This window comes from Rhinatrema bivittatum, chromosome 8, assembly GCF_901001135.1.
Source record: "Rhinatrema bivittatum chromosome 8, aRhiBiv1.1, whole genome shotgun sequence".
Lineage (NCBI taxonomy): Eukaryota > Metazoa > Chordata > Amphibia > Gymnophiona > Rhinatrematidae > Rhinatrema > Rhinatrema bivittatum.
In genome coordinates this window covers 207,053,101-207,078,777 of record NC_042622.1, presented here as the reverse complement: position 1 = coordinate 207,078,777, position 25,677 = coordinate 207,053,101, and the positions used below count along the sequence as shown (strand labels likewise).

The following is a 25,677-nucleotide window of genomic DNA, read 5'->3' as shown; positions in this document are numbered from 1 at the left end:
CGCTGACCTGGTTGGGCTCAGCCCTTGGCAAGGAATCTACCCAATCTCTTATGTGTTCTTCTTTTAAGCTCATAGCCTTGCATTTCTGGCACATTCATACAAGCTAGTCTAGTTTTCTGTATTTCTCTTTGAAACTTGTCTTTTGAAGCTTGTGGTTAGTTTCTTGTCTTTGAAGATTTCCACTCTGCACCTTCATCTAAGTGTCAACTGCATCTGCCACTTCATGCTTGCTATGTATCTCTGTAATGGAGTTAAAGTTCTTTTCACTGATATCCAGTGCAGCCTTCTTACAGTCACTGACTACTGATCATGCTTTCACACAAAGGGAAGCTATTTGTCCCTAATGCATACATCTAGAAAACTTCACATCCACTTCTCCAAACCTAATACAGAAGGCCATATATGGATAGTTACTGCACAACATATTGCTCAAAGTTAGTTGTTTTTTTTCTTTGCTTATCCAGATGTGAGCTTAGATATGATGCACAGACATAGGCACACACCCACCTTTGCTTGGCTGTATGTCTTTTCTTTGCTCAGTTCTATCAACTTGGCAGATACTACAGTTTTCTCATGGTTCTATGTGCAAAACTATGTACAGGACAGGTGCTGAATCCTAACATGTACCAGAGAGAGACAGTTCACTGTTTTCTTAGCATAGAGCATCACAACCTTTTTTGCAGTATAATAGTCTTTTGGCAGATATCCAGCCTTATATAGAACGGGGGATTTTTGCATAAAAGAAGAGCTTATCTCAGCTACATTTGCTCTAACATTTGTTGCTGCAATCCACCAAAATAACACTTAGTTGATACTAACCAGCTTTCTTACCTTGGTATATTTTGGAATGACAGAGAAGAAAAATATTGCATTTTAGTTAGTTGCTTTTTGTTTCTGATGTAATGTTTTGAACATTTTAAGTGAATTGTGCCATTTATTTTTGTGGTGCAAGAATTGTTTCTGTCAGTAACATTACAAGCAGCCATTAACTTAACACAGTAACATATATACTAACACTTCTTTCAGATGGGTGTCAGAGGAGATCCCAAGTTACAACTTCCAGGCCCTTCAGTAGATTCCATTTCAGGTAAGTTCTTGAGTTCTCTAAAAATAAGGCGCAATATCTAGGATAGAAATATTTACTTGGGACAAGCTACAGAAAACTTATAGTAAGAAGTCATTTTTCAAAGGGATTAGTCCCCTAATTTTGGGCCCTGTTCACTAAACTGTGCTAATCCATTTGCACGCAATATACAGGTTAGCACAGCAAAAATGGAAGAAATGTACAGAACTTGAAAGTTCCATGTGTGTTTTTCCTAGTTCTTTTGATTTATATTCCGCTCTTTCAGGAACTTAGAAGCAGATTATATTCAGGTACTGTAGATATTTTTAAGCACAATGCATTATGCAGTCAAATGAATAGCTTAGTGTGCAAACTTGTTGTGTGCTGCGCTGCTACTGAAAAGTTAGGTACACCTCATGTGATGTAGCCAAATTTCCCCTGGAGCATTAGAATGCTAACATGAATTCCATTGCTTCCAGGGTCAGAACATAAAAGCACTGCATGGCCCCAGAAAAGCCCCCCCCCCCCCTGCTGCATCTTGACCTGTTTGAAAAACAAAAAAAAAAAGACATTTCTAAGAAGCTAGATGGCTAAGATGTAAAGGGGTGCTCAACAAGGATAAGGAAATTGCAGAAAAACTAATTGAATTCTTTGCCTCATTCTTTACTGAGGAAGATGTTAGAGACTTATCTACCCTAGATATAATCTTTGGTGATGATTCTAAGCAACTAAAGCAAATCACTGTAAAGTTAGAAGATGTAATCAGATTGACACACTAAAGATTAACAAATCACTGGGACCAGATGATATAAACCTCAGAGTTCTGAAAGAACCCAAACATGAATTCTTAAAAACATTAAACTTTTATATTCCAAGTATGTTTGAGGAGTGAAATACTGTTTGAGGTGTGACAGAACTGAGATATTGACTTGAACAGGCATTATCTAAAGCAGGAGTCCCCAAACTATGGTCCACAGAACATATTTCTCTTGCCCGACATCATTTACCTTCCTGCTGTGGATCTAGCCTGCATAAGAAGTTTTGGGTTTGGTTTTTTTTTCCATGCGCAGTGTTGGAAGCAGAAAGGCTGATGGGGTTTCTCAGACCCTGCCAGTGGAAGTGGAAAACATGACAGCAAAGGCTGGCGGAGTTTCCCAGGCCCCATCAGTGGAAACAAAAGACAATGCAGAGGGGGAGGCTGATGACGTCAGCGGAGCGAGTGGCAGCCTGATCCACAGCTCCTGACTGAACCGGTGGGAATCGCTCAAATCCGCAGCCATCCAGCGCCTATTTCCAGCGATACAAACAGCGTTTCTGTCTCCTGCATCCAGCCCATGTCGTGCCGCAAAAAAGGGCCCGATTTTCACAAGTTCTCATATCAAAAAGTGGACCGGGAGTCGAGGGCCGAAAAATCCAAGATGGCGGCCGCAACTACCTCGGAGCTGTCGGAGGAGGAGGAGGAAGATCGGAGCGCGGTAGCTGACTCTGAAATCCCTAATAGGGGTGAGTTCAAAGCCTGGTTCAGAGAACTGCGGCATGACTTGCAGGCATTTAAGACAGAGATCAGAGACGTGGTGGGTGAGCTCCGGGAAGAGGTCAGTGACATGGGGCGGAGGATTTTTGAATATGAGACTCGCACGGAAGCTCAGGCTGACGCTGTAAAAGCATTTAATGAGGATAACAAAAATATTTCACTGGAATTGAAGCAATTATCCCTGAAAGTTGAGGACTTAGAGAACAGGAGCCGTAGAATGAATCTCCGTTTCCGCGGTGTCCCTGATACGCCGGAATATGCAGACTGCGCACAGGTCATTCTAAAACTTTGCCTTGAGCTACTGCACAAGCAGGAACCTCCGGCGGGAGAAGGGCCTGCACTACCCCTGACTGTGAAAATCGAGAGGGCACATAGGGCTCTGGGTCCCCGGATAGCAAACAGAGTGAAGGACATAATAGTTTGCTTCCATGAATATGCTGTGAAGGACAGGGTGCTTATGGCGGCGCGAAAACAGGGGACTATCACGCTGGATGGCCACGAGATACAGATTTATGCTGACCTCTCGCCTATCACCTTAAAGAGACGTGCTGATTTGAGACCCATCACGGAGATTTTGATGAAAGAAAAACTCCGTTATAGATGGCTGTTCCCTTTTGGGATCAGCTTCTCCAGCCAGGGAAGGACCTACAAAGCCCAATCTATTAGAGAGGCAGCCAAGTGCCTGATGGAAGCGGGGATCAATGCTCCTGATATTCCAGCCTCTCCGTCCTCTACGAGTACCCAGAGGGAGGAACCGCGATGGCAGAGGATGGGTAAAGGCGGAAAGAGATTGCGGCGTACCCCGACACCGGATCCGGCCCCAACGGTAGCAGACCCTACTTGAGGGGGTTGGCGGACTTGGTTACTTCTTCAGTCCCTGTTCTCAGCAATTCCTGGATGGCTGCATAGTTGATGGTTGAAAGTTGTTTTTTGCCTTCTGCGATTCTCACCGGGCGGGGCAGCGGGCGTTCTGCTGTGCCATGCCTCTACTTTTTGGGCCTTGCGCCCGACGACTACGGTCGCTTTGGGGGGAAGGGGGAGGGGGGGGTTGGGGTTCCTTATTATTGCAGGACCATGTGAGATACACGCACCTGTTTTTGAGCTCTACCTTGGGCTTGGTTCTTTATATGTGGACTTGGACTATGGATCCATTTAACACCGGGCAGGTACGCCTGTGTCTTCATTATAATTCTTTGCTATGGCGACGTTCCGGCTATTTTCCTTGAATGTGAAAGGATTAAATTCCCCACAGAAGCGAAAACTTCTATTTAAAGACTTACAACGGGGCAATGTGGCGGTGGCTATGGTGCAAGAAACTCATCTAAAGCGACGGTATGAACACCTGATGCGCTCTCCACACTATCCCCATCAGTTTTGGGCGGCGTGCTCCAAGACCTCCCGCTACACCGGGGTGGGAATTATGTTTCAGAAGGATTTTGCCTTTGAATTAATTAAGTGTGTCGCGGACCCCGTGGGAAGATTTCTTCTACTTATTATTTTGGTGGCGGGGGAAAAATATACGTTGGTGAATGTTTATGCCCCTAATTCTGGACAAGCCGCCTTTTTTGCTAACCTGCTTGGAATTGTCCAGAACCACCTGGAGGGCCATCTTTTAATGGTGGGGGATTGTAACATTTTGCTTAACCCCAAACTTGATTCATCTGTGGGAAGGGGATCTATTCCCAAAAAGGACAGGAGTAGCTTAATCACTCTCCTACATCATTTTCAATTGGAGGACACATGGCGTTTTTTCTATCCTCAGAGAAGGGAATATACCTTTTACTCCAATCCCCATAATTTGTATACGAGGATTGATTACATTTTTGTGGATAGGGGTTTTCTTCACCGTGTGGTCAAACCTACAGTAGACGCCATTACGTGGTCTGACCACGCTCCTCTGTGGGTGGATTTAGCGTTTCCCTTATATGACCGGGGACAGAGGTTTTGGAAGTTAAATGATGGCCTTCTGGAGGATAAAATGTTTGTGTCCATATGTAAGCAACGTATCAAGGAGTATCTACAATTTAATGAGTCACCGGACATCTCTCCTGTAACTGTTTGGGACTGCCTGAAGGCGGTAGTGAGGGGGGAGCTTATCGCCCGAGCCTCCTTTGTACGGAAAGCCGAGAATCAGGAACGAGCGGCGCTTCTGAGTAAATTAGTGACTCTTGAACAGCAACATAAACTAACGCCAACTGAGGCAGTGAGGGCACAGATTGTCCACTGCCGCTCTCAAGTGGCAGCCTTGGATGCGGCTCAGATTGCGTTTACTCTGGAGCGGGTGGAGCAAACATATTTTGAAGGGGGTAACAAGGCAGGCAAGCTATTGGCTAATAAGTTAAAAGTGAAATGTCTGCAGAACCTTATCACTAAAATTAAAGATGAGCAGGGTGTCCCTCTTACTTCCAACGAGGATATTCGTTCTCGTTTCTTAAGATTTTACGCTACTTTATACCAAAAAAACTCCACTATTGCTGGGGCGGACATTGAGGCCTTTTTACGGGATATTTCCTTACCCCGATTATTGGATAGTCAGAGCGCGGCCTTGGATGCAGTTATTACCCCCTTGGAAGTATCTCTCACCATTAAGCAGCTGAAGGTAAACAAAGCTCCTGGATTGGATGGCTTTACGGCTCGGTTCTATCAATGTTTCACAGCCGAACTTGCGGGTCCCCTGGCAAGGATGTTTAATGCCCTGAGAGAAGAAGGCCATTTAGCTCCCAATTCCAATGTAGCGGGGATTACTATCTTAGCGAAGCCAGGTAGGGACGCCACACAGTGTGGTTCCTATCGGCCCATTTCCCTGTTAAATATTGATCTTAAGTTACTGGCCAAGATTTTGGCCAACCGCTCAATCATTATATTGCCACTCTGATTCATCCCGATCAAGCGGGATTTATCCCGGGGCGTATGGCCTCTGATAACGTTCGGAAAGTCATGGACTCTTTATGGTGGGCTAAACGTAGCAAGCTTCCATTTTTGTTAATGGCCATGGATGCGGAAAAGGCTTTCGACCTGGTACATTGGCCGTTCCTTTTCCAGACACTAGCCTCTATGGGTTTTGGACAGTTTTTCATTAAGTGGATACAAAGATTGTACGAGGGACCTCAAGCTTGTATCAAGGTGAATGGCGGGTACTCCACATGTTTCCCGGTGGAAAGGGGTACGAGACAGGGGTGCCCGTTATCCCCCTTATTATTTGCCATCTTCATAGAACCTCTAGCACAGAAAATTAGGGAGACGGCGACCGTCACTGGCATTGATGTGGGGACCTTCTCATCCAAATTGGCAATGTTTGCTGACGATGTGATTCTCACACTCACGAATCCTGTGCGATCCCTGCCAGTGGTCGTAGATCTCATTAAATCTTTTAGTAAGGTGTCAGGTTATTCTATAAATTGGGATAAAACTGAGATTTTAAACATTTCCCTAACGGGGTCCCAGGTTTCTGGACTACAGACTGCTTTCCCCTTCCGCTGGGCCAAAGACAAACTGAAATATCTGGGGGTTTACATTGGAAGCAAAGGGGATGCTTTCACTCTTAATTACCCTCCTTTGTTAACCAAAATATATAGGGACATGGAAGAGTGGAGCAGATACCACATATCGTGGTTAGGGCGCATAGCTGCTTTCAAAATGAACATTTTGCCTAGAATATGTTATTTGTTTCAGACGCTACCTGTTAAGGTCCCAGAGGTGTTATTAGTGAAATGGCAGAGGCGCTTTATGAAATACATCTGGCAGGGTAAGCATCCCCGGGTGGCCCGTAAGGTGCTTTTCCGCCCTAAGCTATATGGGGGACTAGCGGTTCCCAATTTGGTATGGTATCACGCTGCCGCGCATTTAAGAGTAGTGGCGGAGTGGCACAGAACGGGGAGGGGGAAGCCATGGATCGCTCTAGAGCAGGAGATTGTGGGGATACGCCCGCTAGCTTCCCTGGTGTGGAGGCCACGATCAGACTGGCCGAAAATGCAGGAAATGTCCCTACCCATGCAGCATACTGTTCAAATGTGGTACACTTGGCGGAGAGTTCTTATGGGTACACGGATAGGGTCCATCAACTCGTCCCCCTTTTATCATGGGGATTTCCTACATGGTAAAGCGTACAAGGTTTTTCAAGGCTGGATGGACAGGGGTATAACTACCTGTGGTCATCTATGGGATGCTGATGGGTGGTTGCCCTTTGAGACTATTCAGAACAAATATGGATTGCATCCCTGGGATCGTTATCGCTATCTTCAACTGCAAACATATTGCTTGCATTCCGGTCTGAGGAGAGATCTTCAGGCTCCGGTATCTTTATTTGAATCATATTGCAGGGCGGTAGATAAGATCCCCAGTTTATTGTCCAAAATATATAAATTGCTTAATCAGGATTTACGATCTCCACCGGCGTATGTAGCCGCGTGGGAGAGAGATCTGGGGGTAACCCTGGATGATGAAGCATGGGACGATATTTACTCTAAGATGGGGAAGGGTATCATCTCTGCAACCTTAATTGAAAACGAATTTAAACTATTATATCGCTGGCACTATACACCAGAGCGACTTCATCGTCTCTATCCCCAGGCATCAGACAAATGCTGGAAGGGCTGTGGGGCGTTGGGTACTTTTTTTCATCTATGGTGGGAGTGTCCTGCGCTCGCTAGGATCTGGGATGCTGTTTCAGCTTGGCTCTCGGCAGTTCTTGGGGTGTCGGTAGCCCTCATGCCGCAGCAGGCCCTTCTCAATGGGGACCTTGAGTCTGGGGATGTATATCACTCCCGGTTTGTTAAATTCGTAGTGTCGGCTACCAGGTGTGAGATGGCGCGCCTCTGGAAGGGACCAGGGACTCCGCCAATGGCGGCTATTAAAGCGAGAGTGGATAAGGTATATCATATGTGTAAGATAACTGCTCACAAACAACATAGATTGTCATCTTTCCAGAAGGTCTGGCAGCCCTACCAGCTCTGGCGAGCGTCTCTAATTACAGATTGAAAATGGTGGGCGTTTTCTCTTTCCGTGCCCAGGGTATGGTAGATATTTTCACATTTAAGACGAGCTGTGTGTATGTCTTGATTATGGGTGATGTGTTTCAACGGGTTCTGCAAGGTAAGGGGGGGGGAGGTAGGGGGTATAACATAACATAATAACACCATGGAAACTCATATTTGTTCAATGTTTATTGTACTTACATTTGTATTCAGCAATGTTACTTATTTCTGTTTATGATGTTTCTAATAAAAATCTTAAATGGGAAAAAAAAAGACAATGCAGAGGAAGTATCAGCTAACTTGCACCATTCATGGGGAGGCCAGGCCCCATGGGTGGAACGAAAAAACCCACGTTGCTGAATTGTCACTGATGGGGAGGCCAGGTCTCATCAGCTGAAGATGGAGCTAGTCGAGTGATTGCCAAGGGTAGGGGATGTGCAGTGGGAGAATGAGTGAGGAAGGTGAGTGAGAGGGAAAGGAAATGTATTTATTTATTTAATTCTTTTTATACCGACATTCATGACAGGTCATATCACACCGGTTTACATCAAACATTAGAAGATTCGAAAATTACATTAAACAGGGAGTAATAACTTGGCCGGAAACACGGGAGGACCCTGGTGAGAGCAACCTAGGGCTGAACAACCTCGAGAAGGGAGGTACCAAGTGACAAAATGAGGGTAAAAGTGGGAATGAGGGAATGGGGAGAGAGGGATGGGAATGGAGGGGATAAGGGGAATGAATGAGATGTGAGTGAAGGGAGGGTGAGAAGGGTGTGAGGGAGAGGAAAAAGAAGGGAGTGAATGAGAAGGGTAAGAGAGAGAGGGAAAGGAAGGGGTGGAATATGAGTAGCGAGTGAAGTTAGGGATGGGAGGGGCTGAGTAGGGGTTGTCCCCACATCCCCGGCTACATTGATGATTTCAAATGTCGTATGTGGCCCTTTCCCTTGACAAAAGTTCAGATACCCCGATCTGAAATATTGTTAGAAACAATAGCCAAGAGGATCACTGTCAATCCAATTGCAGTGTGAATCTTCAAAGAAGTTTGTTAAATTAACTTACCTTTGAAGCAAAGCATGAGTTTAGTTGCCTTAATCCTGAGGGACTAAGAGCAAGAGCTGCCTTTGCTGCTGGGTGAACACAAATTGTAAGTTCCCTTGTACGTACCTGGATCAGTCCAAATTTTTATTTGGGGAAGATGTGGAACAACTAATCAAGTCCTTGGGGGACAATAAGCTGCATAAGCTCCCAGAGGACAGACCCAGGGGGTCCAAGAATTTCTTTCCCTCTCGCGCTCATTTTAGGGGTCAGTGCCGTCTGCGTCAGAATAGGCCGGCGTCCATTGGGCAGAGAAACCCTTCGGTGAGGTCGCAGTCTTGTGCTCACTCCTATTGCAGCCACAGATCCACCCGAGATGGGTTCTCTCAGGGAGCTTCAGGCCCCAAGTCCACACAATGAGATAGCTCCGGCCCACTCCTCAGTTCCATTGATAGGGGGTCGGCTCTCCCTGTTTTACGAGGAATGGGTCAGAATCACATCGGATCAGTGGGTTCTAAGCGTCATCGAACACGGTTATGCTTTAGAGTTTGCTCATCCTCTACGAGATCACTTCCTGGTTTCCCTCTGCGGTTCCCCAGAGAAGAAGCAAATAGTACGTCAGACCCTACGCAGGCTAGAGGATCTGGGTGCCATCCTTCCTTTTCCCCTAGAGGAGTGCGGGTCAGGCCACTACTCCATCTATTTCGTGGTCCCCAAAAAGGAAGTGTCATTCCGTCCAATCCTAGACCTGAAGAATATCAACAAGGCCTTCAAGGTTCCGCATTTTCGCATGGAGACTCTGCGATCTGTCATCGCGGCAGTACGCAGCAGAGAATTCCTGGCTTCCCTGGACTTATCAGAGGCCTGGCTTCATATTGCGATACGCATGGATCATCAGAGGTTCCTGCGGTTCATGATCCTCAGGAACCATTACCAGTTTCAAGCCCTCCCATTCGGTTTGGCTACCGCTCCCCATACTTTCACCAAGAGTGGTCGTGGTGGCGGCTGCACTGCAATGGGAGGGGGTCCTGGTCAACCCCTATCTGGACTACTGGCTCATTCGGGCGAAGTTGGAGGAACACTGCCGCCTGGCGGTTCAAAAAGTGCTGCATCTTCTCTGCTCCCTCGGCTGGGTGGTCAATGATGCCAAGAGCAACCTAGTACCTTCCCAGGTCCTGGAATTCTTGGGGGCATGCTTCAATAATTGGGTCGACAGAGTCTTTCTCAGGGGTGAGCGTGCTGTCAAGATAATGGCTCAAGTTCAACACCTCTTGTCCCTGCAAGTTCCCAAGGTCTGGGATTATCTGCAGGTTCTATGACATCAATTCTGGATTTGGTACCTTGGGCTTTTGCTCATATGCGGCCTTACAAAGAGCTTTGCTTTCCCGCTGGAAGCCGGTTTCAGAGGAGTTCCATATCCCTTTGCGACTCCCCAAGTTCACCAGAACCAGCCTGCCCTGGTGGCTGGTCCTAGACCACCTATAGCAAGGCATGGATCTCGAGGTTCCTCAGTGGGTGATCGTAACCACGGATGCCAGCCTCTCCGGTTGGGGGGGGGCAGTGTGTCAATCTCAGTCGGCTCAGGGCCAATGGTCACGAGAGCAAGCGAATTGGTCCATCAATTGCCTGGAAACAAGAGCGGTACGATTAGCATTAAGGAGGTTTCTCCCCCTGGTCCGCAATTGAGCGGTGCGAGTACTGTCCGACAACACGACGACAGTAGCCTACATCAATTGTCGGGGGAACGAAGAGTCAGCAGGTAACCTCAGAGGTGGACAAGTTGATGGTATGGGCGGAACGCCATCTGGCTTGGCTGCAGGCCTCCCACATAGCTGGAATCGACAACATGCAAGTGGATTTCCTAAGTCATCAGCGTCTAGACCCCGGAGAGTGGGAGCTAACCAAAGAGGCGATGTCGCTACACTCTCGCCGTTGGGGTGTCCCGCGCCTGGACTTGATGGCGACTCAGAAAAATGCGAAGGCCCTGCACTTTTTCAGTTGCAGTACTCCCATGACCCCAAGGTATCCTGCTCAACATGTTTCCTCCTTGGCCTCTGGTGGGCAAGGTAATCAGGAGGATAGAGGTTCACCCGGGAACGGTTATTCTCGTCACGCCGGAGTGGCCCCGGAGACCATGGTTTGCGGACCCAGTCAACCTAGCGGTGGATGGCCCTCTTCGCCTCGGACACCTTCCCAAACCTTCTGCGCCAGGGTCCAGTATTTTTCGATCAGGGGGATTGCTTTTGTCTGGAGGCATGGCTTTTGAGAGGAGGAGGAAAAAAGGGTATGCGAAGGAGGTTATTTCCACCCTCCGGGCAGAAAGGCTTCTACCTCCCTTACCTATGTTAGGGTCTGGAAAGTCTTTTACTCCTGGTGTTGCAAGAGAGAGATCTCTCCTCGGCGTGCTTTGGTGGCTCAGGTCCTAGGTTTTCTGCAGAAAGGATTAAGCAAGGGGCTATCCTTCAACTCCCTACAGGTCCAGGTCGTGGCCTTGGGCTGCCTGAGAGGGCATATAGAGGGAGCACCTCTTGCTTCTCACCCTGAATGTGGTTCATTTTCGGAAGGGAGCAAAACACCTTAATCCCCTGATCCGTCCCATTTGTCCACCATGGAGTCTCAATCTGGTCCTGCAGGTGTTGTGTGAGCCTCCTTTCGAGCCCCTCAAACAGGCGACCTTAAAAGATTTAACTCTAAAAGCGGTCTTCTTGGTGGCAATCTGTTCCGCTAGACGGGTTTCAGAACTTCAAGCGTTGTCCTTCGGGAACTTTTCCTCCATTTTTCCAAGGTGGGGGTGTCACTCCATATGGTCCCATCTTTTTCTTCCAAAGGTGGTCTTGGCCTTCCACATGAACCAGTCAGTGGAACTTTCAGGTTTTCCAGATTTGGATCAAGAGGCTCCCTACTCTAGAGAATTGAAATGGCTGGACATTAAACGGGTTCTCTTGAGGTATCTCAAAGCCACTAATGATTTTCAGGTTTTGGATAATCTGTTTGTTCTCTGGAGTGGTCCCAACAGGGATTATAAAGCATCCAAGACTACCATTGCTTGGTGGCTGAAAGAAGCGATCGCTTCCGCTTACATTTGCCAAGGTCAACCCATTCCAGTAGGTCTCAAGGCACATTCCTTCCGCTCACAAGCAACTTCCTGGGCAGAGAGCTAACTCGTATTGCCACAGGAAATCTGTAGAGCGGCAGCTTGGAATCACTGCACACTTTTGCTAGACATTATCGTCTAGATGTTCAAGCTCCAGTATTTGGAACTTTTGGCAGTAAGGTCTTCCAAGCGGGACTCTCCAGGTCCTACCCTACTTAGGGAAGCTCTGGTACATCCCAGCAGTCTGGACTGATCCGGGAACGTACAGGGAAAGGAAAATTGGTTCTTACCTGCTAATTTTCGTTCCTGTAGTACCACGGATCAGTCTAGATGCCCGCCCATTGAGGGGGTTTATTATTCGCTGGAGAGTCCACGCGATTACTTTTTCGATTACTTTTTTGATCTGCAGATATCCACAATTTACAACAGTCTTAAGAAGCCTCGACAGAAGAGCTTATTTCCTGTATAAAGTTATAGGTGCCGTTAATTCGATTCTTGCTTGATCTACCCATTGCTTGATCTACCATTTGCCATTTGAACTCATTTTATCCCTCTAGATATAGTTATTTATATATATACAGTGGTTCCTCTTTTGTTGTTGAATCTATTTAACCAATGTTTACATTCCTTTTTTTTCTTGCCTCTGCTTTAGTTATTCTCTTCAGTCATCTTCCCTTTACCCTGTTATAATGTATTTTCCTCGCTTTGGTTAATATGTGAACCGACATGATGTGCCTTTCTAATGTCGGTATATAAAAATTACTAAATAAATAAATAAATATTGTTCTATTCTGCTTTGATATTCTTAATACTGAAGGGGTTCAGGTGGCACACCGTGTTGAGAGGGTTCCCTTCAAGTTTTTTCTCGTCTCCATCTGCTGGAAAGGAGGCATAACCAGTCTGGACTGATCCGTGGTTCTACAGGAACGAAAATTAGCAGGTAAGAACCAATTTTCCTTTTTGCTGTTGGAGAAATTATGACCTATATAGCCTGTGTGGGAAGAGAGATTATGGGTTAAATTAGATTCCCTGTTTGCTTGAATGCTTAAAAGCTTTATGCTTTAATTCCCCTTTTGTTTGTCCCCTTCCCAACTCCTCCCATCCTCCCATCCTCCCATCCCAGGCACATTCTTTGATTTCTAGAAAATAACAGGAAGGAAATTTTTCACAAGATCTAATTAGGGATTTAGATAAGGTATTAACACTGTGCCATATAAAGAGTAACTGTTCTCTCCTAAATCATTGACTGACTAGCCAACATAAAATACACAAAACAAATTTGAAAAACTTTAGATTAGTCATCCCTAGTCCCTTAGCAACTTCATATATCTAACAACTGAACAATATATGAATGCAGATAGCAGTCCAGCAGCAAGCTTGGGACTATCCAGTGCTTTGCATTGAGTGCCACATGAATAATAATCTACCAGTTGGTGAGAGGTTGAATGTATGCACTCTAGCAAAGAACTCCTGGATCTGAGAGTGAGTCTGATCTTCAGAGACTAGAGTGGCAGACCTGGAAGAGTTGAAGCAGACAGTTTAATATAGAAGGCCTACAGGGACATAGTAGTTTAGTCCCAATTCTAGTCTGGCAGCTCCTGTTTTGCTTTGGAGGAGCAAAGTCACCTAGAAGGAGAGCATCAACTGTGTGTAGCAGAGGTGATTCTGTTGCTAGAACCTGTTCTCCAGACAATGCAGTATCTTCTCTCATTGAGGATGGTTCTTCAAAGGCTTGTGCCCGGGGGGAAGAGAAAAGATGGCTATTGTAGTTGGTGATTCGATCATTAGGAATATGGGTGGCTGGTGGATGTGAGGATTGCTCAGTAATTTGCCTGCTTGATGCAAATGTGGCAAACTTCGCATATCACCTAGATAGGATTTTAGACAGTGCTGGAGAGGAGTTGGCTGTCATGGTACATATGGGTACCAATGACATAGGAGGATGTGGGAGGGAGGTTCTAGAAGCCAGATTTAGGCTTTTAGGCAGAAAGTTGAAATCCAAAACTTCCAGGCTAGTTTTCTCAAAAATGCTCCTCATGCCATTCTTGGGTCCCCAGAGGGAAGCAGAGCTCCAGAATCTCAATGCATGGATGAGATGATGGTATAAGGAAGAGGGAACTGGGCAACATTTTGGGGAAGGGGGTACCTGTTCTAAAAGGATGGGCTCCACTGTAACCAAGGTGGAACCTGACTGCTGTCACTAACGTTCAAGAAAAGGAGATATACATACCCATTATATATATTTGTAACTACTGAAACCTATTTTGAAGATCAGGGGAGAACTGAACACACTGCGATCCAGAAATGACCTAGAAAAAATTTGCGCAAGGTGTTTTTCTGGTAAGTGTATCACAACTTAGTGTATTACTAAGCAAATGATAATTCAACCTGTTCTCGATTGTATTATATTTATAATTATCGCCAGTTAACCTTTTCCAACTATTTAAGCTTCCAAGTTCATACCCCTTGTTTGAATGTAACTTTGCCTTTTTCCACTTCATTGCTTATTCTATTTATTTATTCTAGTTGTCTCTCTAGTTTTACCCTGTTCGATGTAAACCGATCCGATATGGTTCCTTACTATGAGGGTCGGTATAGAAAAGTGTTAAATAAAAAATAAATAAACTTTGAGTATAGAGACAGTGGAAACTGAGACAAGTGCAAAATTGATTAATAACTGGAATGTAGATTTATCTTTGACAATTGCTGATGATTGGAGTGATACTTGATGTTCTCTAAAAGATTTTAATCTGTAATAAGAGAACTTTTGATTTAGGAAGGTATGTGAATACTACTCTCCAGTGTCCAAGTTGAAGTGGTGTTTTTAAGTAAAATGCTATTGCAGTTCTCGCTCCATTGAAAAAATAATAAATCAACTTTCCCATTAGAAACACAAACCTGTATATCCCACTTTCCCAAACAATTATGCTGGTGCAGATACATTCCCAGTACGTACCAGGATCAGTCCAGACAGCTGGGTTATGCCTCCCCTCCAGCAGATGGAGTCAGAGAGAAAACTGAAAGCACCCCCTATATACACTGGTGTGCCACCTGCGACTCTTCAGTATAATCTCTGACTCCAGCAGATTGAGAGGCATAACCTGCGGTCCTGCTCCGGTCGGTTTGTTATTTTCTCGGTCCTGGGAAAATTAAAAAAAATAAAATAAAATACAATATAAAGTGTAAGGTAGGACAGGGGATAAGATCATTGGATGCTTCCTTTCTCTCCTCTGTCTGTCTGTCGGTCTGTGTGACTGTTTGTGTGAGTGTCTTGCGCTGCGCAGCTAGGGATTAGTGTGAGGCAGGTTCGGAGGGTAGTACCCTTCTGATATTCCTGGGTTAGTGTGTCCGCAGGCTGGGGGAGAGCTTACCGGTGGGCCGGTCACCCTCCCCCTCCAATTCCAGGCTTTAGTCCTGAAGGGGGTTTAAAAAAAAAAAAAAAAAAAAGTTTTTTACTTACAGAGCCATTTAAGTCCTGTTGGGGACAGGCAGTGTGCTCATTTCTACTGACCCCGGCCTGCCCGTGCCTGCTCGGACCCCGGAGGGGGTGGCTAGCTCACCCGGCGCGCGTTTGCTGTGGGGCTCTCCTCTCTGAGCGTTTTTGGCGCCATTTTTTCGTGCTGCTCCGTTCGCGGTGCCGATGCCGCGATCTTCGGTCTGCCTGACCTGTGGAGAGGCGGGGGCGTGACTCTCCCGCGGGGGTCTCTGCCCCCGATGTGTTCCCGGGGGCGAGGGACCCTCGGGGGGGCCGAGCGCTGCCCGCAGCCGATCTTCTCTCCTCTCTCCGGAGCGGCACAGCAGCGTTTCAGGCAGTCGTCCTCCAGCCCCTCCTCCACCAGGGAGGAGTGCGGCGGCCATTTTGGCCACGCGGCAGGCTGCATGTTCAGCATCGGAGGAGGAAATCTCCCCTCCTCCTTCTCCTGAGGCACAGAGCCCGTGCTCCCAGGCCGATTCGGGGTCTCCTCGCGGCCCCCCTTCATCGGATGGTCCGAAGACAACTCTAAAACGGTCAGTGCCATTTTCTTCCGATTTTGTGCTTTTAATGCACAAAGCCTTTTTGCAGGCAGAATCCGGCTGGGAGGCGGAGGCTCCCGCTCCCCCGAAGGTTCCCAAGACCGCCCCCATCTCAAGGGGCAGTCCACCGGACGTGGGGTCCTCCGGGATCAAGGGTCCCCGCCCGAGGGGGGGTGGGGCTGAGGACCTGGGAGACACAGGAGCCGCTCCGGAATCCCCGGGGGCTCCGGACTTGCTGTTGGCCGACGATCCGGGGGCTGTAGCTGGGGATGATCCCCAGGTACTCCGCTTGTTTGGAAAAGAAGAATTAAGCTCCCTTATTCTCCACGTGTTGCAGGAGCTGGAGTTGACGACTCCGCCTCAGGAGGCGGACACGTCTACAGGGGATATCGCAATGGCAGGGATTAGAGCTCCCCCGCAGACCTTTCCCTTTCACCACAAGGTCTTTCAGATCGTTTCAAAGGAATGGGAGCTCCCAGAGGCTTCCCTGCGGGTGAATCGAGCCATGGAAAGGCTATATCCCTTACCCAAGGATTCCTTGGAGCTTTTGAAGACACCCGCGGTAGATTCGGCTGTCACGGCTGTGGTAAAGCATACAACTATCCCAGTGACGGGAGGTATAGCGTTGAAGGACCTCCAAGACCGCAAGCTTGAGGTTTTATTAAAACGCATTTTTGACGTGGCGGCACTGGGGGTCCGAGCGGCGGCTTGCAGCAGCCTTGTGCAGAGGGCCAACCTCCGCTGGGTTCAGCAGCTGCTGACCATGCAGGAGCTCCCTCCGGGCGAGGCTGAGCAGGCGAATTGTGTTGAAGCGGCGGTCGCTTATACAGCGGATGCCTTGTATGACTTGTTGCGCACATCGGCTCGCATTATGTCCTCGGCGGTCTCAGCCAGGAGGTTGCTCTGGCTCCGTCGTTGGTCGGCGGATGCCAACTCTAAGGCGAGGTTAGGTTCCTTCCCCTTTAAGGGCAAGCTGCTGTTTGGCGAGGAGCTGGACCAGCTCATTAAGGACCTGGGTGAAAACAAAGTTTACAAGTTGCCTGAGGATAAGCCTCGGCAACCTCGGTCGTTTGGTAACGCCAGGGCTCGCTTTCGGGGGCAACGGCGTTTCCGTGGGGGAAGAGGGGGTTCCCTTCCCCAGCGGCAGCAGGCAACAAGATCCCAGGCCTGGTCTTCTTCTTCCTTTCGCGGCAGGAGGCCTATATGCGGGGGCTCTTCCCAAGGCTTTCCTGCCATCAAGCCCGCACAATGAAGGTGCGCGGGCCCACTCCTCCGTGCCCGTTATCGGAGGTCGGTTGTCCCGGTTCTGGGAGGAGTGGGCCGCAATTACTTCGGATCAATGGGTCCTCGACGTGGTTCGGTACGGCTACGAGTTGGATTTTGTACGTCCCCTCCGGGATCTCTTCCTGGTATCGCCGTGCGGCCCCGTAGAAAAACAGGTAGCTATAGCCCAAACGGTCGCCCATCTACAGGCTCTGGGGGCGGTGGTTCCGGTTCCCCGGGACCAGCTCAGGACGGGTCGGTATTCCATATACTTCCTGGTGCCCAAGAAGGAGGGCACCTTCCGACCCATTCTGGATCTCAAAGGAGTAAACAAGGCGTTGCGTGTGCCCCGCTTCCGGATGGAGACCCTCCGGTCTGTTATTGCGGCCGTCCACAAGGGAGAATTCTTGGCTTCTTTGGATCTGACAGAGGCCTATCTGCACATCGGAATAAGAGAACGGCATCAAAGGTACTTGAGGTTCATGGTAATGGGGGACCACTACCAGTTTTGCGCCCTCCCCTTCGGGTTGGCCACCGCGCCGAGGGTGTTCACCAAAGTTCTCGTGGTGGTAGCGGCTTCCCTCCGCCGGCAAGGCGTCCTGGTACATCCCTATCTCGACGATTGGCTCATTCGAGCGAAGTCGCACGCGGCATGCAACCGGGCGGTCTCCTTAGTGGTGCGCCAGCTGCAGAGGTTGGGTTGGGTAGTCAACTTCGCGAAGAGCAGACTCGAACCAACCCAACAGCTGGAGTTCCTGGGAGCTCGGTTCGACACCTTGGTGGGCAAGGTTTTTCTTCCGCAGCAACGCATGCTCAATCTCATGACTCAGGTACGACGCCTGTTAGAGCTCGAGATTCCCACGGTCTGGGATTATTTACAAGTCATTGGTCATATGGTGTCTACTATGGAAATGGTACAATGGGCTTTTGCGCATATGCGTCCATTACAAAGAGCGCTTCTATCTCGCTGGGATCCCCGCTCGGAGGAGTACGGGATGGAATTGCCTTTGCTGGAGCCGGCTCGCTCCAGTCTCTCTTGGTGGTTGATTCCGGCCAATTTCCTACAGGGGGTGGACCTCGAACCCCCGTCTTGGTTGGTGGTGACGACGGATGCCAGCCTGTCGGGCTGGGGTGCGGTCTGCCAGTCCCGTGCAGTCCAGGGCAACTGGTCGGCACTCCAGGCGACTTGGTCCATAAACCGCTTGGAGACCAGAGCGGTCCGCCTGGCCTTGCGTTGTCTCTTTCCACTGGTACGCGGACGAGCAGTAAGAGTTCTGTCGGACAATGCGACCACAGTGGCGTACATAAATCGACAAGGAGGCACGAAAAGCCAAGCAGTAGCGACCGAAGCGGCGCTGTTGATGTCCTGGGCGGAAAGGCACATAGAGCGTCTCGCGGCCACCCACATTGCCGGCGTGGACAACGTTCAGGCGGATTACCTCAGCCGGCAGCACCTAGATCCTGGAGAATGGGAGATCTCGTTGGAGGCGATGGCTCTCATCGCGCGGCGTTGGGGGACTCCGCGCTTGGACCTCATGGCGACCCGTCAAAATGCAAAGGCGGCACGCTTCTTCAGTCGGAGAAGGGAGCACGCGTCAGAAGGGGTGGACGCGTTAGCCCTTCCATGGCCTCGTCACATTCTTCTTTATGTGTTCCCTCCGTGGCCTCTGGTAGGGAAAGTGCTAAGGCGCATAGAGTCCCATCACGGTCCGGTGATTCTCGTGGCTCCGGAATGGCCGCGGCGCCCGTGGTTCGCGGATCTGGTCAACTTGGCAGTCGACGGCCCACTGCGTCTCGGTCATCTCCCCAATCTTCTTCGGCAGGGTCCAGTATTTTTCGATCTGGCGGATTGTTTTTGTCTGGCGGCTTGGCTTTTGAGAGGAAGCGGTTGAAGAAGAGAGGTTATTCGGACGCGGTGGTGTCTACTCTCCTTCGGGCGCGTCGATCTTCCACTACACTCGCCTACGCGAGGGTTTGGAAGGTTTTCCATGATTGGTGTGATACGGCAGGTACTTCGGCCAGACGTTCGTCAGTGGCGGATATCCTTATGTTCTTACAGGATGGATTGAAGAAGGGGTTGGCGTATAATTCGCTTCGAGTTCAGGTGGCGGCTTTGGGCTGCTTGAGGGGTAAGGTCGAAGGCTCTTCCCTTGCGAGTCATCCAGATGTGGCTCGTTTTTTGCGAGGGGTTAGAAACTTGCGTCCTCCCATCAGGCTTCCCTGTCCGTCTTGGAACTTGAACTTGGTACTCCGCGGATTGTGTGCGGCTCCGTTTGAACCTCTTAAGGCGGCTTCTTTGAAGGATCTCACCCTCAAGACTGTTTTCCTTGTCGCCATTTCCTCGGCTCGTCGGGTGTCGGAGCTTCAGGCTCTCTCTTGCAGGGAACCGTTTTTGCGCATTTCGGCGTCAGGGGTTTCCCTACGAACTGTTCCTTCCTTCCTACCTAAGGTGGTCTCCACGTTTCATGTCAACCAAACGGTGGAATTACCTTCCTTTTCGGACGAGGACCTACAGTCTGCTCAGGGTCGGGACTTGAGGCGTTTGGATGTCCGTCAGATTCTCTTACGCTATTTGGAGGTTACGAATGACTTTAGAAAGTCAGATCACCTTTTCGTGTTGTGGAATGGACCCAGGAAGGGTCTTCAAGCGTCCAAAGCTACGATTGCACGCTGGTTAAAAGGTGCTATTGCGTCCACGTATGTTGGCTGTGGTAAGCCTGTTCCCGCTGGACTTAAGGCTCATTCTCTGCGTTCTCAAGCGACTTCATGGGCAGAGAATCACTTGGTTTCGTGCCAAGAGATATGCAGGGCGGCCACGTGGAAATCCTGGCATACTTTTTCCAGGCATTATCGCCTGGATGTCCGGGGACCTCCTGCAGAGTCCTTTGGGAGCAGTGTGATTCGAGCAGGACTCTCAGGGTCCCACCCCAGTTAAGGCGGCTCGGGTACATCCCAGCTGTCTGGACTGATCCTGGTACGTACTGGGAAAGGAAAATTAGGTTCTTACCTTTGCTAATTTTCATTCCAGTAGTACCATGGATCAGTCCAGACGCCCGCCCACAGGGTTCTGGGAGTCCGCTCGTATTCTCTGAATTTTCAGTTTCAGTGGTTTTATGTCGGTTTCTGCACGTTTGTGGTTTCCTTGACTGTTATACCAGTGTATCGTGTGTTGTTGTACACTCTTGGTGTTCTATTTGTTGTGTCTGGTTTTATCTGTTTTCAAGGATGTTCTCCGTGATCTGGTCACTTGTTTTAAAAAAAAAAAAAACAAAACAAAACAAAACAAAGGGGGCTTCTTGAGGGCAGTGTTGAAAGGGCTTACTTCATTACTTCTGCTTTGATATCACATATACTGAAGGGTCGCAGGTGGCACACCAGTGTATATAGGGGGTGCTTTCAGTTTTCTCTCTGACTCCATCTGCTGGAGGGGAGGCATAACCCAGCTGTCTGGACTGATCCATGGTACTACTGGAATGAAAATTAGCAAAGGTAAGAACCTAATTTTCCTATAAATAGTTGAATTATTATTGTCTGAATGTCTTTCTGAACAGCAATTCAAAAATGTTCATACTATAGTGCAATCCTACCACAAATGCATACAAGATTCCCATTCTTCAAAACTTCTCCAGCAGTATGGACCAGAGTTACATAATTTAGAATAAAATAGATATTAATGTCCATTGCTAAAGTTTTTAAAAATATTAAATAATGATCATCTATAGGAACTTTATTAGAAATGGTAGAAGATCATTTGTTCATTGTGACTTTTGGACCGTGATGAAAGATGGCAGTTATATGGTTAATGCTGGACCTGCTTCGCCTGGCTTACTTTTATATTTTGAATTAACAGTTGAGGTCGATATTCAAAAGCCATTTAGACAGATAACTGAAAAGGTAGACATAATTAGTATCTCAGAAACCTAGTGGAAGGAGGATAATCAATGGGACTGTGCGATACCAGGGTACAAATTATATTGCAGTGATAGGTACATCAAATTAGTTGGGGGTGAGAGGGTGATGCTATATGTTTATTTATTTATTTATTTATTTATAATATTTTATATACCGCCGCTCATCAAAGATATCAGGTCGGTGTACAGTGAACAAGAACTTACGCCGGAGCGTTATACATTTAACAAGGTTATACAAGCGTTATACATTTAACAGGGTTATACAAGCGTTATACATTTAACAAGGATATACAAGCGTTATATATTTAACAAAGGTAAGTATAAAAATATTTGATAAAAATATTTGATACATAAAACAAGTAGAAGCTTTTAAAAACAGGTCTATCATTTAGGTATAGCTTGGCTGAGCTGGGTTAAAAAGAACTGGAGAGTAGAGGGATACTAGTAAAAGGGATGGGGTTAGGGAAGAGTTAGGAGGAGAAGGAGTTCTAATTTAGAGGTGGAGAGAGGGGGGAGATAGCACTTCGAATGCAATTAAGAGCAATTATATGGAAGGGTATTTACAGTAGCCACAGAAAAAGGAGAAATTCAAGATGATGTATAGAACTGGGGCATATAGAGGAGAAGAAAGAAATATATATTTCAAGTATAGGCATGTGTGAATAGCCATGTCTTGAGTTTTTGCTTGAATGTTTTAGGAGATGGCTCAAGGCGCAGTTCGGTGGGCAGGGTATTCCATAACAGAGGGCCAGCATAGGAAAGCGCTCGTGCTTTGGTGGAGGCATGGTTATATAGTTTGGGCGAGGGGGTCTGTAAAGTGGCGAGGTATTGATTTCTAGTAGGTTTGATAGAAGTTTGAAATAGTAGTGAGTTATTAAACCATTTCATTTCAGGATTGTGGAGGGCTTTATGGATAAGTGTTAGGGTCTTGTAATGTATGCGAGATTGGATGGGGAGCCAGTGTAACTCCTTCAAGACTGGCGTAATATGTTCCTTTGAGTTAGTGTTAGTAAGGATACGGGCTGCGGTATTTTGCAGGATTTGTAAGGGGCGGATTGCATTTTTGGGTAGGCCTAGGAGGAGTGAATTGCAATAATCTGTTTTCGAAAACAGCATGGCTTGTAGAACTGTCCGGAAATCAGTTGCGTGAAGCAAGGGTTTCAATTTTTTGAGTGTATGTAATTTGTAAAAACACTCTTTAAGGATTGCACTAATACATTTTTTGAGGGTCATTTGGTCGTCAATAATGACTCCTAGGTCTCGGACTTGGTGGGAGAATTGTATGTGCGTCGATATTATAGGTGAGGTAGGAGAGGTATGTGATAGGGTGGGAGGAGAAATGATCATGAGTTCTGTTTTTGTGGAATTGAGGGCAAGTTGTAAGGAGGTTAATAGATTATTGATAGAAGCAAGGGTGGTGTCCCAAATTTCAAGGGCTTTGGGTATGGATTCCGTTATTGGAATAAGAATTTGTACATCATCAGCGTACAAAAAGTGTGGAAGCTTAAGGTTGGCGAGGAGATGGCAAAGCGGTAAAAGATAGATGTTAAAAAGGGTAGATGAAAGTGAAGAGCCTTGAGGGACTCCTTGCTTCAGGGGGATTTCTTTTGATATGTGGTTGCCAATTTTGACTTTATAGTTACGATTGGATAGGTAAGAAGTAAACCAGTTATGGGCGGTACCAGTTATTCCAATCTCGTGTAGGCTTTGGAGAAGAATTTGGTGGTTAACGGTATCAAAAGCCGCTGAGATATCCAGGATCACTAGAAGATGAGGTTGATTTTTATCTAGGCTTTTGAGAAGGTAATCGGACAGTGATAAGAGAAGAGTTTCGGTACTGTGTAATTTTCGAAATCCGTATTGCGAGGGAGAGAGGATTTGGTGTTCTTCTAAATAGTCACTAAGTTGTCGGTTGATAGTTTTTTCTAGGACTTTAGCGATAAATGGGAGATTAGAGATTGGGCGGTAATTGGTAAGGTCTAATGGGTCGAGCTTGGGTTTTTTTAAAGTAGGTTTAAGGATAGCAAATTTGAGAGAGTTGGGCACTTGCCCAAATTCGATGGATGCATTGATAATGTTAGAGATAGGGCTGGCTATTAGATCAGGGACAGTGAGGAGGAGTTTTGTGGGGATGGTATCAGAGGGGTGAGAGGAGGGTTTAGCTTTTTTGAGTAGGGATTCAATTTCAGATGTAGCTGTGTTTTCAAAGATTGTAAGCTGAGGTGCAGAGTCTTTTATGTGACAGAGGTTATGGCATTGGGGCATGTGGGAATTGTGGGGGAAGCGTGTCATAATTTTGTTAATTTTGTCCTGAAAGAACGAGGCCAGTTGTTCGCATTTGATTTTGGCTTCTTCTTCTGGGATGATATTTGGAGTGAGGTTAGTGAGTGAAGTGACATATTCGAATAGCACTTTTGGATTGAATTGAAATTGGTGTATTTTACCTGCGTAGTAATTCTTTTTAGCATTGTTGATCATCTCACTATATGGATGACATAGAGTCAAACAGGGTAAAGATCCTGCAAGAGACAAAATGCACTATGGAATTTTCTGTGTCATTGGGAAGAGGATATTTGACTGCCTGGCCAGAATGAACAGATAGATGATGAAATGCCAAAAGAAATTAGAGAAGCTAACAAATTTTGCAGTTCAGTAATGGGAGATTTCAATTAAGCCTGTATTGATTAAGTAAATGTCATATCTGAACATGCTAGGGAAATAGTTTCTACATGAAATAAATGAATGCTTCTTGAAGCAGCTGGTCTAGGAGCTGACGAGTGGGCGCTATCTTACACCTAATTCTTGGTGGAATGCATTTGGTACAAAAGGTAATGATAGTGGGGCCACTCAACAATAATGATTATAATGTAATAACATTTGACTTATCTGGAAGTACATTTAACTTTCAAAAGGGAGACTATGATAAAATAAAGAAAATAGGAAAAAACTAAAAGTTGCAACTGCAAAGGTTAAAACGTTATATCAGGCCATGGACATGGTTTAAAAAATACTGTCTTGGAAGCCCAGACCAGATGGATTCCATGCATTAAAAAAGGCAAATGAAAGGCCAAATGGCATGGTTAAAAGTGAAGTAAAAGGTAAAAGTAAAGTAAAAGGCACAGCCCTAAGTTGGTTCAAGTCATTCCTATCAAACAGGTTTTACAAGGTCAGAATTAACAACAAGGAATCTGACCCCATTCTATCAGACCAAGGCGTACCACAAGGTTCATCCCTCTCTCCCACCCTGTTCAACATTTACCTCCTCCCCCTCTGCCATCTGCTTTCACAACTAAAGCTTACTCATTACCTCTATGCAGATGACATCCAGATCCTCATCCCCATCACAGAATCAATCCAAAAAACCTTCACCTTCTGGGAGAACTGTCTTCAACCAATTAAACAACTACTTTCCAACCTGAACCTGATTCTAAACTCCAGCAAAACAGAGATGCTTCTTATTTCACATAACCCAAACACCCACACTACTAACATGGCACAATCTACACCTAGCCTTGCACAATCCACATCTTCAAACAAGAATCTCTCTGCAGACGTCAGGAATCTAGGAGCATGGTTTGACAACCAACTTAACCTAAAAAAATTCATAAACACAACCACCAAGGACTGCTTCTTTAAACTTCAAGTCCTAAAAAAGCTAAAACCACTCCTTCACTTCAATGACTTTAGCCTTGTCCTACAATCCATTATTTTTTCTAAACTCGATTACTGCAACTCAATCCTACTTGGCCTCCCCTCCAACAGCATCAGACCCCTACAGATGGTACAAAATGCCGCAGCCAGAATCCTAACTAACACGAATAGAAGAGACCATATCACCCCCATCTTGAGCAGTCTCCACTGGCTTCCCATCAAACAGAGAATCCTATATAAAACCTTAACCATTATTCATAAAGCAACCCATAATGTCGCACCTATATCACTACTTACTCCACTTCGTCCACATTTATCCTCCAGACCCATCAGAAATGCCTACAAAGGCACATTAGTCGCAGCTCCAGTTAAATCAACACTAAGAAAAAGAGCACTCTCATCTGCGGGACCACATCAATGGAATGCTCTCCCACCAGACCTACGCCTCGAACCCAGTCTACCAGAGTTCAAAAAAAGGTTAAAAACCTGGCTCTTCAGGCAGGCTTTCCAATCACCAGAGTGTAACTAAGCACCTCCTCCTGACTTTCAGATCCTTTCATTGCAGCGTATCACTAACACCACAGTCACTTAATTTTACACCTTCTTATTCGCAATTTGATCTTAACAAACACAAATCATATAATATATAATTGTATTCTTGTATAATGTTTGGTAGCCCGGTTGTCGCTACTATAGTTCTTTGTAAAAAGTTGAACACACGTTCTGTTTAATGTTAAATGTTAATTATTATGGTTACTTTTCAGTGTTCCTTGTAATAAGCCCAGGTTGGACCGTCCCAACCAGGGTAACTTATTGTTTAATGTAAACCGGATTGATTTGTATTGTATACAGGAATTCCAGTATATAAAAATAAAAAATAAATAAATAAATAAAATAAAATTGTCCCAGGACAAGCAGGATGCTAGTCCTCACATATGGGTGAAGTCACTGACTGAACCCTATCACGGGAAAACTTCTGTCAAAGTTTCTAGAAACCTTTGACTGGCAGCCTGAGGCTACTGAGCATGCCCAGCATGCCATAATATTCTCTGCCACAGGGGTCTCACACCAGTCTTCGTTTTTCCGCGCTGCCATCAGCATCGCGGTTACCGGAGCCCTGTGAGACTTCTCACAATT

General features: G+C 46.7%; 1 protein-coding gene across 1 annotated transcript in view; it reads left to right on the top strand.

Moving 5' to 3' along the window:
* Positions 1-25,677, top strand: part of TSPOAP1 (TSPO associated protein 1) — a 1,024,985-nt gene that overhangs the window by 779,470 nt on the left and 219,838 nt on the right. Inside the window, exon 22 of the mRNA XM_029613537.1 lies at positions 1,027-1,087. Coding sequence (XP_029469397.1) covers positions 1,027-1,087 — 61 coding nt within the window. The remainder of the gene's footprint in view (positions 1-1,026; positions 1,088-25,677) is intronic.